General features: G+C 39.8%; 1 protein-coding gene across 1 annotated transcript in view; it reads left to right on the top strand.

Moving 5' to 3' along the window:
* Positions 1 to 11,190: 11,190 nt before the first annotated feature.
* LOC114666835 (uncharacterized) overlaps positions 11,191 to 20,333 on the top strand; it is a 117,028-nt gene continuing 107,885 nt past the window's right edge. The window contains exon 1 of the mRNA XM_051920134.1: positions 11,191 to 11,502. Within this exon, the coding sequence (XP_051776094.1) occupies positions 11,409 to 11,502 (94 nt within the window). The 5' untranslated portion in view covers positions 11,191 to 11,408. The remainder of the gene's footprint in view (positions 11,503 to 20,333) is intronic.

Below are 20,333 nucleotides of genomic sequence, written 5' to 3'. Positions count from 1 at the left end.
TAACTGGTTGAGGGTGCTCCATTTTTCAATTGTAACATTTGACAAAGTACAGAGTACATTCTGATACTCATAGGGATCCCTTTAATACACTCTATAACACACAAAATCACCCATACCATTTTCAACACACTTCACCCCAGTATTATTCTATATTTACACTATATTTGGAAACAATGCAGCAAAGGAAACAGAAACAAATGGACTCTGAAGAAAAGCAAGTTCCACTCTTCAGGACAAACAAACATAAAACAGCCTCTCAAATACACACGTCACAAGAAAAAAAAGAAAAAGACAGAAGAAATTTCATGAGAACTACATCCGTGCTTGCTAATACAGCTTCTGTTATTGCAGCCACAGCACGAAGACACGGAGGAAGTGCTGCGGCCACTGGATCCAGTTTTTTAGAAAAAATAAGTCACCGGTCTTTGTTTATCTCCATGTTGTTGCGTCAGTACTGAATTCATAAATCCCTGCTTTTCGTCCACGAAACAAAGTGAATGGACGAGAAATGATCAGGCAAACCTAGCGCGGGCGCAGATAAAAGAGTAGCTTTGAGGTTACAGAGCCTTCTCAGCCAGTTGTTGCAACGGCTGTGCTCTTTCAGTAAAATTTAGAACCCACTGTCTGTAGTAGCCCAGAATACCTAAAACAGACATAACCTGTTGTTTTGTTTAGCTGCAGCTTAACCTTAGAAACTTTATGGCCATTTTCCCCCAGAAACAGCAACAATTTCTGAGTATCTATTGTACAATCTTCTTTCCGTAGCGCTACATATTATTTCCATCTACATACTGTATCAATGTACTACCTTTTTCCGGCCAGACGCCTTCTAAATTTTGGGCAAGAGCTTAACCAGAAACACAAAGGGCTTCTCTGTATCCCTGAGGCATGACGGTCCATGTCCATCGGCGGTACCGCGTTTGACGAGATCGGGATGTACGGCGGAGATGCCAGCCTCTACTTCGGGAGACAAAGGATATTGGGCACGGTGCGGGCGGAAGGAGGATTTCGGGTGGATCACCAGAGGCTCACAATGGGCTATCCTTTGAAACACTACTTTAGTTATTAAATGGTCAGGAGTATCAAAAATACCCGGAGTAACTTGTAACCAGTCTGTTCTTTCAAGGCATTTTTCCACCCATGGTCCTATTTCCTCCCATTTAACAGTGTGAGATTTAGCTAAGGAAAAAATATGAGGCACTATTTTGCCAAGATAATATATGTGCTGTGAGCATGTAAAATGAACAGAAGCAGCTGCCTTTGTGGATGAAATAAAAACACAGTAGATGTGAAGGGTTTCGGGGCAAATACCAGAAGTAAGGAAAGATTCTAGTCAGGTGGTGTCTACTTCTATAGGGAAGTATTGGGCAAAATGTCAGGGGCCTGTAAATTGGGAAAAAGACAAGGGGAAAAAGAGTGTAGGGTTTTGTGGAGAATGGTGTGTAAAAGAGGGTTTGGGGTAAGGGGTAATTTGACACAACAACTTTAGGGTTGAACAAAAAAAACAAAGCTGATTCAAACTTGAAAAAGGTGAGGTTGTCCAGAAGCAGTAAGCACAGTAACAGTTTCGTTCGAAGCAGGGACCTTTGCCAGCAAGCGAGTGGCACCAGTATCGATTAAGAAAACAGTCTCAGTGCCATCAACGAACAATGTCAGCAAAGGATCAGTCTCTGAATTATGAGTGAGCAAAGGTAGTTGAAAAGAGTGGCTGGAGGTCCCTGCGTTTTCCTATGGCCAGTATTGTTAGTCAGGGGTGTCAGAGGAAACAGGTGGAATAAGGGGAGGTGGGGGCTGTTGCTGTCTGTGAGGGCACTCCCGACGAAAATGTCCAGTTTCACCACAGGCGTAACAAGAGTAGGAATTAGCATTGGAATTAAAGGGAGAGGGAATAAAAGGATTCTTAGTGTGGTCAACAGGAGGAGCTCTAAAACCACCTCGTCCTCTTCCTCGTCCTCGTCCCCTTCCTCTAAAGCCATATCCTCGACCTTGGTCAGGAGCATTCCTGGTATAATAGTTCATCTGTGCTGCCAATAATTTGGCATGAGAGTTCGATTCGGCCTGTTCAGCATGTCGTTTGACTTCATCAAACGTGGCACTTTCCCACTCAATACAGGAAGTGCGGACCTTGTTTTGTATATCAAAGTGCAAACCGGAAACAAAAGGTGGAACTGCAGTTCGGGTGCGGTCATCAGCATTTCCCAAGCCCGAGTGATTAGCCATAAGGTCTTGAATCCTATGTGCCCATTCATCAACCGTCTCGTCTTTCTTTTGTTTTGCAGCAGAAATAAGGGACCAGTCCGTTCCTTTTTTTATATTTTTCTGCAATATTTTGTCTCAACGCCTCCCATTGTGGGTTAAATTCGCCTTCTCCACCTATCCCCTGTCCTCGAGTTAAAGCTGGGTTCCATACCCATGGAATGTCATTGCGGACACCCCTGCTAACAGTGGCCCATGTGGTCCCAAACTTTCGACGAAGTACCTGGGTCCATTCAGCAGCATTAGGCTTATACATGCTATCTAACTGATCAAGTTGTTCAACAAATTTTAGTCCTCCTACTTCCTTTGGATCTGGAAGTGCATTCACGACATCTTTTAGTTCTTGGATGTCCCAATTCCGATTTATCATAACTGTTGTGGGATTTTGGGGTCCAGCTGGATGGGCAGGGTTATAATGGGGATTGGGAACTTCTATTAAAGGGCAAGTAAGTGAAGGTGAAGGATTAGAGGAGAAAAAAGTTGGAGCTGGTTTGTGAGTGGAGGTTTGACTTCGAGTGCATTTGGAGACGGGGGTTTGTCTAGTACAGGGTGGGTCATCACGATGGGTTGAGGGGTCATAGTGATCTGTGCCTGGGGAATCATCAGGGGAAACTTCTGCTAGTTGTAGTGCAGGGGGGGGCAATCGGAATGGGGAATAGAGGAGGGGATAATAGAGGTGTCTGAGGTCGGTTCTGAGGAGGGGAAAAAAATAATAGGATAAAGGGAGGGGAAAAAAATAATAGGATAAAGGGGGTACTGCTTCTAAATTTCTATCGATCATATCCATTCGATACGGTCCACTGTTATAACAACCCTGCTTATTCCTACACAGGATCTTCCTAGTTTCCTGTATTTCACTTACATCTCCTGTCCCCTCTATTGGCCAACGCCCACCACTCTGTCTATTCCGTTTCTTACATGCCTTCTTGAAATCTAAACCTGTCTTCTTTTCTATTAATTTTCTAGGAGACCCATTTTTACGGAGCGTCTGTTGATCCTCCGAAAATAATTCTTCCAGCATTAATGATTTTGATCCCCCTGTGCGGCGATTAACAGGCTTACTGTTATAATTTCCCATTATGTTCCCTTGCCCTCCCGGGTTCTGTATTTAATTTTCCAACTATATACTGATTCGTCTAATCCCTTGTACGTATGAATCAGCAAGGCATTAAGTGTGCCACTCACTAAACCTAAACTGTTCCCTTCTTAGTTTCAAGGGGAGACACCTAACTATCGGTCCTGATCCAGTTCCCAGGAGAACACAGTTTTGTTGCTTATTCCGTATGTAGATTTATTTATTTTCCCATAGCGCTACATATCTTCCATAGCTACATATCTTCCATAGCGCTACGTATCATTCCGTTCCTAACAGCAATCCTGTAATCTGTGCTCTTTTCGGTTTATTTCCATACCACCCCGTTACTCGTCCCGTTAGCCTGTCCGCTCACATCCCTGGATTCCAGCTCAGGTGACTTCGTGTCCGATTCGGTTCAGCAGAATACTACATCAATACGTCCAGCCGAGTCTAGGATATGGGTGAGGCCAGTATCCTTTCGTCAGACCTTTCGTATGCGTCAAACTGCTTGGGTCAAGTCTCCATCACCTTAAGCAACCCGTTGAGATATGAGTATGACTAGACGGTCAACAGGAAACTCGCCCTCCCGTTATTTAGAAAATAAAAAATATTCGGAAATCCCCCGGTGCTTACCCCAGCCTGGAAGTGTGCAAGCTCTGTCTGGAAATCCGTTCAGTCACCGTGGATGTAGCAAAGAGGAGACCAGGGGCTCCTCACGCAAGAACTGTTTCAGGACAGGGCAGTCCTAACTTTTGCCGGAGCTGCATGCTCTGCTGCCGGATATCTCAAGTTAACGGCAGTCCGCTGGTAAGACGGATCACTGAAATGGTCTCGCTGGAGGAGTCGACCGGCCGTCTCTTGCCCCACGTCCGGGCGCCAAAAACTGTGGACACTTTTTGTGACTGAAGACAGAGAAGAAAATTAAAATTAGTCAAAAACCTTTTATTAATACATACCAGGCAAGGGTAAAATGTCAGAGAAACACAGTCCCAGGACACCGCGCTTCATCTGCCTCGAGCGCAGATGTCCTTGTTCTTTTATACCTTTCTAATCTCCTGATCGTTGACCATGTAAGCAAAAAAATAGCATCCTGACTCATTGTACTTTTCCAGTTTTTGTAAAGTCATTACCCTAAAGGTATATTTTCTTGTCACACACATCATCAAAAGAAACTTCCAGAAAGTATACATGCTTTTTGTCACGCACGCCAAACACAAACAAGTTTCATCACTCTGTCCTATTTTCTATACACACATGCATTTTGTTCAATTACATCTTTTTATGTTTTCACACTGGCATGGATGAGATATTATAGAGGGTGACGGAAATATGCTGCACGTTTGGAGGACAGACCTTAGCTGTAATTAATAAGAATAGGAGAGGAAGGGAAAATTAGTTTACGGTAATAATTACTGATAAAATTATTTTACTTATGCACATGCATAAAAATGTGTCGGCATTACAACAGAAAAGCCACGGTGGTGTAGATATAAACAGTTGAAATTCCAGAATAAATCAACTGAGTTTCCAGGCAGTGCCGGGTTTAGGCATAAACTTAGCAAACTACAGCATACAGACTCCTAAATCAGAAAGGGTCTTACAAAATTTCAGAATTTTTTTGTGAAGATTTTAAACTTTTGTAGATTTGTATGTGTATTGTAGTTTTTCACACTGTATACCTTGCTTTTAAAAGATTAAAAGGCATATCACTGTAAGAAAGTTTGACTGTTAATTTACAGTAAATTACTAGCTACTAATTGCATGACTTTCTCAGTACTTTACTGTATTATATTACAGAATATTACAACAAAAATACAAAACTATAGAGTGACTTCACAGTAAAATAGGCCAAAAAATTAAAGTGATGTAGCAGTACGCTGCTGTTCAATTTCAATAACCTTCTGAATTTCTACATGTTAACTGTAGAGAAAAGCCAAGCAAAATGACACCTTTTATTGGCTAACTAGAAAGATTACAATATGCAAGCTTTCGAGGCAACTCAGGCCCCTTCTTCAGGCAAGATGTTAAAATGTAAAAGCATTGCAAGTCAGTAGCCAGTAATTTACTAAGAACGATTTTAGTCAAAGGGTTTCATGAGATAAACTTTTATGTAACCAAACATTTAAACAACTACCAATCATTTCGCCAGCAGACATAAAGACTGTCATTTTTGTTTATGCTACATAGAATTATTTTATGTAGTGGAAAAGGAAAGGTTGATGCTTTTGTGATGTTGGGAGAACTCAGCTTCACCAGTTTATTGAAACAAACACCATAAATTAGTTTCCATAACCACAAACAAAAAACCCTTCAGCACACAGAACAATTTGTTTACTTGCCACCTTTACATTTTCCTTTCTCACAGTGTGAAGTTGTCAGGGCCATCGAGAACAGTTTGCAGTGTTGTTGCAAGAGGAATTGTCCTTATGGAAATATACTAACTGTATGCAAATGACATTTTCTGTGCTATTGTGACTTTGTAGCATTACAACAATCTATATATATAAAATTCTTTTCGTGTTTGAAACGGAAATTACGTATGACCACAGAGGAACAGGAAAAACATTCTTAATAAACCTTATTCTTGCCAAGAGAGCGAATGGTGACATAGCTCTGGCTGTAGCGTCATGGGGAATCGCTTATACATTATTAGATGGAGGCCGTGCAGCACATTCGGCATTGTAATTACCATTAAACCTCGCTCACGACGAAAATCCAATTTGCAACATACGCAAGGGCTCTGGAAAGGCAAAAGCCTTGCATCATTCAAAGATAATAGTTTGGGATGAGTGCACCATGGCACATAAAAGAGCTTATGAAGCCTTGAACCGAACAATGCAAGATCTCAGAGATCCTACCAAAATAATAGGAGGCACTGTCGTTTTACTCGCAGGAGATTTTCGTCAAACATTAGCAGTTATTCCACGAGGGACACCAGCGGATGAACTCAACGCATGTTTAAAATCCATGTTTCTCCCACGGTCAGTTATGTCATGTGTTTTCGGGTAGGTACACCAAACAATTTATACATTTATGCACGTAATTGGCAAACAAAAAATGTAGTTTACCTGAAAGCACTGCAGTAGTACTCAATTTATCTTTACTTCTTGAATCGCTTCTACATTATTAGATGGAGGCCTTACAGCACATTCAGCATTGCAATTACCATTAAACCTCGCTCGTGACGAAAATCCAATTTGAAACATATGCAAGGGCTCTGGAAAGGCAAAAGTCTTGCAACATTCAAAGATAATAGATTGGGATGAGTGCACCATGGCACATAAAAGAGCTTATGAAGCCTTGAACCGAACAATACAAGATCTCAGAGATCCTACCAAAATAATGGGAGGTATTGTCGTTTTACTCACAGGAGATTTTCGTCAAACATTAGCAGTTATTCCATGAGGGACACCAGCAGATGAACTCAACGCGTGTTTAAAATCCATGCTTTTCCCACGGTCAGTTATATGTCACGTGTTCTCAGGTAGGTACACCAAAAAATGTATACATTTATGCACATAATGGGCAAACAAAAAATGTAGTGTACCCGAAAGCACTGCAGTAGTATACTCAATGTATCTTTACTTCTTAAATGTTAATGTTTTACTGTTTAATAATTTATACGCTTCTTATATGTTGTTCAAATTCTTTTATCAAAATACCAGTAACGGCGCACTGCACGATAACGTGCAGTGAATACACTCGACTTGAGCATTCCTAGTATTCATCCTCTTTCTCTGTACGTTTAGCATTCGTTTGCTCAGAGGTTGATGTCCTTGCTGCTTCCTGAGCAGCTCTTCTTTACTCCACCCTAGCGGCCCGCTGCTTCTCTTTCGTTGGCATCTTTTTGCATTAAAACTGATTAAGTTAGTTTTTGTGTTGCAATTACTTAGTACGTTTTCTTTAACATTCCATTTAATCTGGCACTTAAGTCTTTAATCTGCCTCAAGAATGATTAGCGAAGTTGGTAGGGAATGAGAACGGCGTCCGTACGCATGCGCCGCACGGCCGCCCTGCTGCGCGCTGCCGAGAGTTGATTCTACAATAAAATAAAATAAACATAAAAAGAGTAATAAAATCATCACCCCGAAAGCGGATAGTAGACGTCGCGTAGTATATGTGTACCAAATTTCAAGTCAATAGGTGAAACGGTTTATGAGCTACAAGTGATTTAAAATCCTGGACAGACAAACGAACAGCCAAGGTAGCAAATTATAGAAGATTTTACTGTTTAATAATTTATATTTATATGCAATGCGCTTCTTATATATTACTTCATATTCTCATATGATGATGATGTTAATAATGTTGTTTATATTGATTTCTATGTTATTGTAAGTGCTGTTTATTTGCTGAAAAATAAAATTGGCAATTAACAAACTTATTTTATAAATACTACATTTTCTTTTTTTCCCTTGCACTCAGTGAGCGAAGCCACTGGGTAATCAGCTAGTTATTCATAAAAATAGTCCTGCACATTGAAACAATTAATGAATACAGCTAAAACACTGCTTAAATGTAAGTTTATGTACAGTATATTTAAAATCATTGCTTGAAGCATTTATTGTATTACAGTGTTTTGACTGTGAAAATGCAGAGCTAATGTAATGTATTTTTACAGTATATTTGCCTATTATCCCCAAAATGTACAAGTCTTGGAGACCCCTAAAGTCGTTCTCCAGTCCTCCTCACTACTGGGTCACTCATTCCTTGTGTGTGTGGTTCTGTGTGAATGAAAACTTTCTACTGTTGGTACAATATCAAACAAGTTTCCATCAGTGTCACTGTAGCCAGGTTTTTACTTTTAACTGTCATCTTACCACACATACTGTATAAGTGAAACAGTATGAAAATATATTGAAAATGCTGTAGTCCCATTACAATGTTACAGTAATTTGCTGCATTAGCCTGCTGTGATTGCATGGTACAGTTCTCAGTACAGCATTTTATGGTGACAATGACAGTTAACTCCTGTGAAATGCTGGCAGTTTTTACAGTGATATACTGTATTTTCAGTTGTCCAGATCCTCTTTAGGTATACACTCTTTTGAGACCTTCTGGTGTAACTTTTTGACAAAGGGCCTGCAAGCTTTACAGTTTATAGCTTAGGTCCTCACCAAGTCTTCCACCCAGGACGGCATGGATGAAGCTTCTGCTCTTCATGGCAGTGGTCCAGGGATGTGTGGTCAGGTGAGGCTCATCATGAAAAGTAAAAAAAACTAATAATGATAACATAAAATAAATGTGTCCACTGGTCTTTGCTATAAATTTGTTTTCTGTATGATTCCAATAATTTTGATCATTTCTATAGTCGAAATCGCTGAATGAGCGCATTTCCTGTTCAAGTACAGGGGAGAAACACCAGAGGCGGCAGCGAAGAGCCTCACCTCACCTTGGACTGCGCTCTCCCTCACACATTGGGTTGATACATGCATTTAGCGAGTGTTGTTGCTGTCCCTCTGTATGTCGCCAATATAATATTTGCCGACACGTTCATTATACACCTTGACTTTCCACAGTCCACAGTCTTGCTAATATCTTTAATGAATGTGTGTGACATATTTAGTCTTGCTGATCGAACATAAAACCGCAGTGAAAAGTCACAAGGTAAGACGCAGGGGGCGCACGTGAGCCCAACAGGCACTTGAAGCTGCTGCTGTTCTGTGCGACGATCTCCATCGAGGAGGAGAGACTTTTAAAACTACAAGAAAATAAGAAGGACTTTTAGAAGAAAGTGGAGGAGGATAGACTTATGGACTTCATTTACAAATTAAGGTAAGACCATAAACGGTTTTCAATTTTATAAACAATGGGATCAGACTAAGAAAAAACAATCTAATATTTAAAAACTTAATTTTGACCTTAAATAAAATATTGTTTTTCTTGTTATCCTTTTGTTGAAGAGTCTGTATTAAAATTGATTAAAGCATCACAAAATGCTTTTAATAACAACTAAATATTTCAATTAAGGTCAAAATTGAAATCCGTTTTTTTTTGTACACCACTCAATACTTTCATTGTATATATATGAGTGTGAATTATAGAATTGCAAAGGCAAATTTAGAACACATGGAGGGCGAGGAGCAAATCCGCTCTCTCCGCACTCTCTCGCCTTTATAAATGTAACGTTCTTTCTTATCCAAATGTGTACCTGTGTGTGTGTAAAGAATGCTGATGAGATATGAAACATAACCAGTAGCCAATGTGCATGTTACCAATTGAATAGTGAATAAGCTGCACTTTTGGGTTCATATATTTGTAAATCTGACTCTGAAGCAGTCAGTGCCTCACCAGCCATGAACCTCACCGCACGTCACTGCTGTGGTCCAGCTGCTATCGTCCGGTGTCTACTTATCTGTGTTTTTTGTATTGCGTTTTTGTCAACCGTTCTGTTGAAACATGCAAGGAACAATTTGATTGCACTGTGTACATATAACAATAAACTTGATTTCACTCAATTTGAAAGTTCCCGTCTCTCCAAAGAGCAGACTTCTTGTCGTCATCTAGCGGTTGTGAACAATCAATGCAAGTAGACGAAGGGGGCGAAGCTAACACCGACAGTGTTAAGCGTATCCATGCTCTAGGAACGTCCTAAATATAATTAATTTGCTAGAAAATGGATACAGGAATTCCGGAGTGGTAAATAAATTAGGAACTGCAATGAAAACGGCGGATTGCCGAGGTTTCCTGAAGGCTGGTACTGAGCGATCTAGAGGTCGCTAGGCAACCGCCTCCCAAAGCGATCCGCTCGAAGGGTTGGAGCGATCTTTGTAAGACATACTTCTAAATAAATAAACAAACAAACATATAAATAAATAAACTGGACAGGCCGATGAATAAATTAGACAAAATGCACGTTTACACCAAAAGCACTGTGATGACAATTAGACAGTAATCAGAAGCGAAGCGCTGAGGAGGGGTGAAGAAGGACGCGGATGCTGCATAATCTGTCCAGATATTTAGATTACCGTTCATATTGACAATAAAGCAACGATCGTATGTGTTGACATTTAAGATCACTGGGATAATTGTATGTAGGGCCTATCTACGCAGATCTCAGCGTTTAAAATCATTTGTATTGATAAATGTTGATTTATTTTCTTGGAAACACCCTCGTTTGAAAGAAAGACGCTTTTATATTAATGGCACCAAAACGGGGCCTCCTTCGCAATCTCGATTTTAGTGTCTCATTGCTGATATGAATACATCTCTTAGGGCCGGCGATGTGCGGTGCATTTAAGACAGACGACTTAAAAAGAGCGAGAGACGGAGGGAAAAGACTGAATTTAGCACATATGCCTGGACAGCCAGCTCGTCTTTAAGCGTCAGACTGACAAGCAGGGGAGCGGACTGACTTGCCGAGACAACAGCTGGCCCCGTTTCCTGATACGAAGTACTGAATAAAAAAAGGCAGATGTTAAGTGTGAGTCTATGTGTGTGGAGTGTGGGCTTGGGGGTGATGAAGAAACTAGACGTCTGGCACTGATCTTTTAGCTGCAAATTTAACCAGCATTTTCCCCTCCTATTTGCAGTCTATTGTTGAAATAAAGGAGAGCTGCAAATAGTCCTAAGCCCAATAGACGAAAAGAAAGACAGTCAGGGGACCTGAGGACCGAATATTTCTGTCTGATAGTACAGATCATTACAGGTGGACCAAACACTGAAGGGAAGGCGAGGGAGGGAGAGAGACTGATGTTCCACTTTATTTATTGGTTATTTCTGGATGTGGCCATATATACGCTGACAAGAAAAAAGAGAAAAAGCAAAAGAGCGAGCGAGAGAAGCAGAGAGAGAGAGAGAGAGAGAGAGAGAGAGAGAGAGAGAGAGAGAGATGGAGAAACAGGAGACGGTGGGGTGGGGGGGGGGGGGGGGCGGTGGGGGCTCGGCGTATGCGAAATCTCTGGCAGCGCTTCCCCATTGCATAGGATGAGCAGACACTCCATTATAAGTGTATTCTTTATAAAAAGCGAGTTTACTTCTTTTTAGACAGCATTACAGGAGGGCGATTCGCTAATCAAAACGATCAAAATTAAATCGCTCGGATGCGTGCAGCTTTGGATTTTGGAATACATGTAACATGGTGCGCCGGAGCTGTCTTTGGGTTCCGTACACCGTGGTGATCATGTCTTACTTCAACCCGGAGAGAGCGCTGGCGGCTCCGCAAGACAACGGTAAGTAACACTGCCGTCTCCCCAGGGTGCGGAGAGCTGGCATAAGACCTCTTCTGGCTTTGCATGCCATTGTAGAAAATATCAGAATAGCGACAATTGGTGCAGTATATCAGACGATAGCAATAATGCATTGTGATTTCGAAAACTGCGACGTTCTGTTAGAATACAAATTAAAAACCATCATCATCATCATCCCCCCAAATTCACCAATGTGGTCTGCATATAGGTCTCTGTTTTTTTTCATGATGAATTATTAATTTTGACAACAAATGTTAAGAGCAATTATTCCAATTCTAAAACCCGCGTGCATGAAAATTAACAGGAATCGAGTGAAATCGTTTTCAGCAAGTAGGCCTCTTTGTTAAATCAGTCAGTGAACAGAAAACGGGACGCCCAAATGGATGAAACGGGTCCACACACACCGCCGAACACACACATCCACAGACCCAAGTGTGCACTGCACCTTCTTCTTCTTTTGTCATGGTGCATTGAGGAAACGAAGATGCTCGAGTTCAGTACGTATGGCACACGTCTGGGAGGAGGGCTCGGTAACTTATCAGATTCCAAAATACACCGGCCCGGGATACGAGGAAGAGTGTTTGTGTTGGCAGCACACTACTGTCAAAGACCATAGAGTACCAGGTGTAGCATCTGCACCCTAGTCCACAGGCTGGCAGTAAAATGCAGGCTTCAAGTTGTTGGGACACTTTCACAAGAGGAGAGTGGGATAAGCCAGTGCAGCTCTCCAGAGATTAAAGTCAGCCTGCACATGGGATATTAGTGAAAAAGGTGAAAGCAGGTCTGATAAACACGCGACAGTAGAGTAAGGAACAAACTACCGGGCATTACTGAAAGACCCGGAGATTTGGGGTGAGAGAATGCAACTGGACACTGATAGATAGATGGATGTGAAAGGTGCTATATAATAGATCTGATGCACTGTATAATAGCTAGCAAGCTAGCTACTTAGGTAGCTAGATGCAAAAGGCACTATATAAGAGCAAGATAGACAGGTGCACATACATATAAAAGTGGATTTATAAAAAGGGCAATATATAAAAGGATAGATAGATAGATAGATAGATAGATAGATAGATAGATAGATAGATAGATAGATAGATAGATAGATATGAAAGGCACTATACTGTATAATAGATACAGATAGATAGATAAATGGATGTGAAAGGTGCTATATAATAGATCTGATGCACTGTATAATAGCTAGCAAGCTAGGTACTTAGATAGCTAGATGCAAAAGGCACTAAACTATATAACAGCAAGATAGACAGGTACACATACATATAAAAGTGGATTTATAAAAAGGGCAATATATAAAAGCATAGATAGATAGATACATAGATATGAAAGGTACTATACTGTATAATAGATAGATAGATAGATAGATAGATAGATAGATAGATAGATAGATAGATAGATAGATAGATAGATAGATATGAAAGGCACTATACTGTATAATAGATACAGATAGATAGATGTGAAAGGTGCTATATAATCAATGTGAAACGCACTGTATAATAGCTAGCAAGCTATAGCTAGTTAGATAGCTAGATGCAAAAAGCACTATATAACAGCAAGATAGGTGTACACACATACTGTATAAAAAAAGATTTATAAAGAGGGTAATATATAAAAGTATAGATAGACAGATAGATATGAAAGGCACTATACTGTATAATAGATACAGATAGATAGATAGATAGATAGATAGATAGATAGATAGATAGATAGATAGATAGATAGATAGATGTGAAAGGTGCTATATAATCGATGTGAAACGCACTGTATAATAGATAGCAAGCTAGCTACTTAGATAGCTAGATGCAAAAGGCACTATATAACAGCAAGATAGGTGTACACACATACTGTATAAAAACAGATTTATAAAGAGGGTAATATATAAAAGTACAGATAGATAGATAGATATGTGAAAGGCACTATATTATAGATACATTTGAAATGCACCATACAGGTATAGAAGCTAGTTTGCTAATTTGCTAGATGTATGTAACTATATAATATATACACAGGCCCACATACATTGAAAGATATATTTATAGATAGGCAATATATAAATAGACCGATATAGAGAGAGAGACACGTGAAAGGTACAATTGATATACAGATAGATACAAAAGGGCCTACAGTATGTAATAGATAGATATAAAAGGCAATATGTAATGGTGAGATGGATAAAAACAAATATACATGGGAGAGACAGAGAGAAAGACATGAACGGCAATATGTAACAGAAAAATGGATAAACATGAAAGGCACTAGATAGATAGATAGATAGATAGATAGATAGATAGATAGATAGATAGATAGATAGATAGATAGATAGATAGATAGATAGATAGAAGGCGTTGCTGTGGTTTTCTAAAGCATCAAAGGTAAACCAGATGAAAGTGTGCATTACAGGACGATCAGGGTTGAAGGAATGTTATTAAAGGCGCTGCACTAACCCCGTCTCTTGCTGGTGAGCAGCGTTGTCAAGCGCTTCATTGCTCAACTGACACTCTGAGATGCCTTCGCTGTCCTCTACAGCAGAGTAAATAAACCAAAACGGCTTGGCAGTAATGACGCAGTGAAACGCGTAAGCTTCTCGCTGAAAGACACAATACGCTCTGGCACCTTTTGTTTTATTTTAAGGTTTTGTGTATACTCTCAAGTTGTTAATTCGGCCAGGACAGCTCGCTAACTTCCAACGAAACGTGCTGCGTTGACTTGTACCTCGTTAATTGCAACACAGCACGGCTACCAGACCCGCGGTGCCGGTCACGCATCTGGACGATTACCGACCGACTTAATGCCAGCCCTAGTAGCAGAGCGGGCTTCGGCTCCTTCGCAACCTGAGCGGGGATGAACGGATTAGAAAATGGATGCCTGGCTGAGAGTACAAATGAGTGGTGAAGCAAGCAGAGATGGTGACAAAAGTCGGGATTGTTTCTTTGTTCCTTGAGTTTTCTGTTTATTTATTCCGGTTTAGAAATGCACGGGTGTATATAATAATAGAGGAGCATATTTGCGCAGCTGCTATTATTACTTTGTTAAATACGTTGTTATTAAGCATTCAGAATTATAGCAATAGTAATTATTTCACGCCTCCAATTCAGAGTTGTTATTACAGGATTTGTTCCTTCTGATTCGAAATAATATTATAATTCTTTTCATTACAGTGTAACGTGTACAATTTTATATTAAGGTAAGGTACAGAATGTTATATCAAGTAACAGCAAGAACACATTTGGAACACTTGTTCATATGCATTTGAGAAGAAGAGTTAGATATGATGTGCCACATGTTTTTAGTTAATCCAGTTTTCAGCAGTACTGAGCCTGTCATGGCCATAACATAGGATGTGACCCTGGATAGGTTGTCAGTCCACCATAGACCTACTTACAGTGTAACCATTGTAGAGTCTGACAGACTTAAAATGAGAGAGGAAAAATCTCACAGGTACAGGATCCACGAAGCAGAAGTGCTACCTATTGTGCTGCTATTACTTAATAATAATGATGATGAGCCTATAATCCTATACTACTACTAATAATAAATAACGCAAGGCACAATGACAGTTATTAGCACTGCTTCCTCACACCTCAAGTCTGGGCAGTTTGCATGTTCTCCCTATGTCTTTTTCAGGTACTGGTTTTCCTTTCACATAAACTGTATATATTAGATTAACTGACAATTCTAAATTGGCCCGGTATGAGTGAGTATGCATAAGGGTGCACCGTGATCGACTGGCATCTCATCCAGGTTTGGTTCCTGCCTTTGGCCCAGTGCTGCCAGGACAGACACCTTCCCCCCAGAGCCCTGAACTGAATAAGTAAGTTAGAAAATGAGAGGACTAATGGCGGCGGATGATAATAATACCTTCTGTATTTAGGATATCTTTGTCTATACCACAAACAAAAATCATGACATTTGTATGACCATGATGGGTTAATGTAGCTAAGAGTCACACGTTTATCTATCTATCTATCTATCTATCTATCTATCTATCTATCTATCTATCTATCTATCTATCTATCTATCTATCTATCTATCTATCTATCTATCTATCTATCTATCTATCTATCTATCTATCTATCTATCTATCTATCCAGTTGTTACTTATCAGCTGTTCACCTCACTTACACTGCTATTATAGACAATTGAAGCACCACAGTAGCATCTTGTCTGGCCAGTGTGCTTTGTCATATTTCCAAAATCAGTCAAACATGACTTTTTAAAGGGTCAGAAGACAGACAAGGTGAGGATGACGTATCACAAACCAGTTCTGTTATTTATTGCCAACAGAAGAACCAAAGTCATTACAGTGAAAGGCTTGACACAGCTTGTATCTTCCTTTGTTTTATTTTATGTTCAGCAGTTACTAATAAGAATAAATTAGTTGATCTGCTAATATTATTAATATTTCCTGCACATCAGAGATAACATTACCTGTGACATATATGCTTTAGATTGTAGAATAAACATACAATTAAAGTAACATGTAGGCTATGATGTTTGTTTCTGATATACTATAAGAATTACTGGTTCATGAATTACTGTATTTATTATTTTATGATTTGGTTTATTATTATGGCACTATCACATAATCCAAATTGTGTCATAATTAGGATTTTTAATTAGTGAAGTTCAGCAAATGGCAGCATGATGGCTCAGTGCATAGCCCTGTCCTCAGTTACTTTGACTTCGCAAATGGTGTGATGTTATCTAGAGGTCCTGGCTTTCATATATGATGTAAGATATTTGATATGTAGCAGTGGCTCAATAAGAATTTCAGAAAGTGCTGAGTGTGTGTATTACTGATAGTGTGGATGTGCTGACTTGTTATATGTTTCTGTTAATACAGCGCCGAGGTAAGATCCATTATAGCCACAGAGTGAGTAAGTGGCGAAACTCTGAATTTGTGGGAATGCCTCCACATTTTTATAACTGAGTATTTATTTTGAAAAGAATATCAGACAGTAGCACACCACAATTAAGAATGATAGATAGATAGATAGATAGATAGATAGATAGATAGATAGATAGATAGATAGATAGATAGATAGATAGATAGATAGATAGATAGATAGATAGATGTGAAAGGCACAATATGATAGATGATAGATAGATAGATAGATAGATAGATAGATAGATAGATAGATAGATAGATAGATAGATAGATAGATAGATAGATAGATAGATAGATAGATGTTCTCAAAACTTTCCTATATTTTTCTGTCCCAACCTGTGGTTAAAAAACCTTCACTTGTTTTAGATGTGACTAATTTTTTCACAAGGTGAATGACACAAACTGTGCCCTACAATGAACCAACAGTCACATCCTGCGATTCTAAAAGTCACACCTATATTACTATGGTTGCTGGTTAAATTGCCTCATTTAGCCATGTATGCACCCTGCAAATGTCCTAAATCACCCTAAATCACAAAGTGAGCAGCTTTCAGTTAAAGACGAATAATTTTAATTTCTTTTTTTGCAAATCATACTGCAGCTGTCCATGTCAGAAGTATTGCTGAATGGTTTTGATATCAATTTTGAAATTTGTTGGATAAGTGGGTCAGAAGATGAAATATAACTGGTGGCTAATAATGCTGCTAAAATAACCTAAGACTGATGGGAGAAGATTTTTGTGCTTCTTGACACTAGCTGAAGGGAAAAAACGAATATTCTTAAATCTCAGCTCATCTAGTTAAACAAAGTAATTAGTTAATGATAAGAAAAAAAATAAACTCCAAAAATGTAAAGGGGAAAAATTTCAAAGTGTTACATGCAGAGTTAATGTAGGTGGAACTCAGAGGTGTGCACTCTAATACTGAAATTATAAAACAGGTAGCAGGAACTATAAATTGTGCCATCCTGGATCAATGTCAGGGGTGTCTGCTGACCACATTCCTGCCCGATCATGTAGCGATTGTGACTTGGTGGCGTCCCTCTTTGGCGCCTTCAAGTCTGCAGGCTTATTGAATAAGAAATTAAGAGCACATATTGGCAAGGATATGCCCTTCAGTCCAACCTGTCTCATGAATCCATCACTTTACTTTTTAAAAAAAGGTTTAAGTCGAGATTTGAAGGTACTTAAAGTACTTCAGTCTACTACAATATTTGATCACTTATTCCATGTATTTCAGATTCTCAATTTGAAGAAAGACTTTTTTAGTTTTTCTTGTATTTCATATTCCACAGTACCTGAACCAGACTAATAGCTCTTCTCTTTATTTGTTTTAACAAAAATTAGACATACTGTATATAAATGAAAGACCTGTGTGCGTATAGAGAAAGTCCACTCTGCTCACACTCAACCACAGCCACTAGATGGCGCATGCATGCACTTTAAAATTTTTTCGGCACTTGCATGCACCTCATTTCTCACTGCAAAAAACCCACATGCAGCAAACCCCACCACGCAACAACGACGTCATGCTAATGGCACAGATGAAGAGACACAATGTCAAAACGAAGCAAATGCCGCGGCTCAACAACGTGCAAGTGAAACACCTCAGTAATGGAGGGCAAGGCTTGAAGTTTTCACTAAAAACATGATCTATCTGGGGGTATTTTCTCAAGATAAAGATTAATAGAACTCATATGCCAGCGATACGGCCATGATATGGTATCACCAGTGTCTTCTTACGGAGGCCAGTGGGGCAGCAAGCACAAGATTTGTCCACATCCTCTGCACTGGGTAATTCTTAAAAGTTAGCTGACGCGTCTCCAAGTTCACGAATATATAGTAGTAAAATTGCTAAGGAGTCTTTGGGTTGTTTTTCGTCCCGAAGACTACACTCAGCTAGTATATACATATTCCAGATTAAGTATCAAAAAGATATTAAAAAATTCAGCATAACCTCCTTTGATAGCCTATTAGCCTGCTTAATGGCTTCAATACATTGTCTGAACGTGGACAATGGTGAGTTCACTGTAACTGTTGAGTCCTTCTCTTAAGGCGACCTTTCAAATTTCAGACACTATGTGTACTCAAATGTAGCATTTTCACTCCCAAGTATCAAACACCTACATTAAACCTCATTCGCCACAAATCATTGCAATGATTGTGCTGACTATAAGGTATCTGCCAATCAACCTAGCGTGGTGCCTTCTACAAACTTACCATATATGAATTAAATAGAGTGGCGGCCCCAGCACTGATCCCTGAGGGAGCCCGCTTTTAGCATTTCCTAATTCTATTAAAGTTCGCTCCTCTCACCATAGCCCTTTGCTTCCTGTCTTTTAGTTTGATTACAAGCCTCTCGTGTGCTACTTTATCAAAAGCTTTTGAAAGCTGATGTAAATAATATCATATGCACAACCGATCTGGTATGTTTGTGAAGCACAATCTCCCCTTGTAAAGTGACGCTGACTGTTTTCACGTTCATCTGTATGTGATATGTGGAGCTTGATCTTGTCTTTAATAATTGTTTCCATTCATTAACAGGTCTCTAAGTATTAGGGTCACCCAGGTCACTTTCGTCTATAATGGGACACCTGTATAAACTAAAATTGTAACACGTTCTCTCTGTATTTTGAATTGTTTTGGCTTTGTTTGATGTTATTTATCTATTTTTACGCACTAATACCTCAATTAACTCCTCCTCAGATCGCATCTTGTCGGTTTGTTTACTAAGCAATCTCACATATTATGTTGTCCCAATGAAGGTTTGCATATAGGTTTTCTTTGGTCTAATTTAAATATAATCTATGCAGCATTTGAAAAATGCAATCAGGGATGGGGATGTAATGGTGGAGCAAAACCGCATGATTTGAAAATGACTTAATGAAATTTTGAGTTGTGAACCAAAGGGGGGGCACCACAGAGCTCCAAACCCCAGACACAGCTACACAGACACGAGTCCCGTTTAAAAAGACAGTTTATTTTCACAAGTACCTTCCACAGAGGTTCTAGCAGTACAATAAACACAATTCTCTTCACATTCTTTCTTCCTTTCTCATCCTCTACACCTCCCAGGAAAGCTTTGTCCACTTCAACTCGAGTCTGAATTGCCTGGATGAAGTCCACCGACTTCTTTTATCTAGGACCCAGGAGTACTTCCGGTGTTAGGGCATAACCTGATGGAAGTACTTTCAGATCGAATAGAAGTTCCATAAAGCAGGGATGAGGAATTCCTGCAGCACCCCCTGGCAGCCCCCACAGAATCCGACAAGGCTTTTCTACAGGACTACAATATCCAGAGTGCCTTGTGGCAATCCACACAGGTTACATCGCCCACAGAAAGTGCCTCCTATTGCCTAGGGGGGGTGATGGGGAGGGCATAGTCCTGCCATGTTGTCTCTCCTTGTCTTTCCATTATACCATTGCGGGGTCCAACCCAGCCGGGATGTCAGCATATGTACTATCGTGTTGGCATCTTCTCCCTATCTTCTGGGTGAGATAGGACAATCTCCGCCCTGTTTCTTGTGGCATCATAGGTTTGGCTTCCCATGCAGTTAAGGAACCATGCTCCATTCCGATAGGGACACCTGCCCATGTGCGGTGTCCATCACTGCATATATGATAAAGCCGAATCAACTGAAAATCCAGCCTACATGGCATTTCAAAAATTTAATTGGGAAATTCAAGCATTTCAAAACTTTCATCATGAATAACAACAACAACAACAACATTTATAGCTCAAAGTGCTTTACATGATGAAAAAAAGAGAAAAAAAGACAAAGTAAGAATGACAGAAAAAACAAAAAGAAAAGAACTCCAGATGGCTGGAGAAAAAAAAAAATCTGCAGGGGTACCGGACCATGAGACAACCCAACCCCCTCTGGGCATTCTACCTAACATACAGTG

Source organism: Erpetoichthys calabaricus, chromosome 16, assembly GCF_900747795.2.
Source record: "Erpetoichthys calabaricus chromosome 16, fErpCal1.3, whole genome shotgun sequence".
Lineage (NCBI taxonomy): Eukaryota > Metazoa > Chordata > Cladistia > Polypteriformes > Polypteridae > Erpetoichthys > Erpetoichthys calabaricus.
This window is presented reverse-complemented; position numbering and strand designations above follow the sequence as displayed.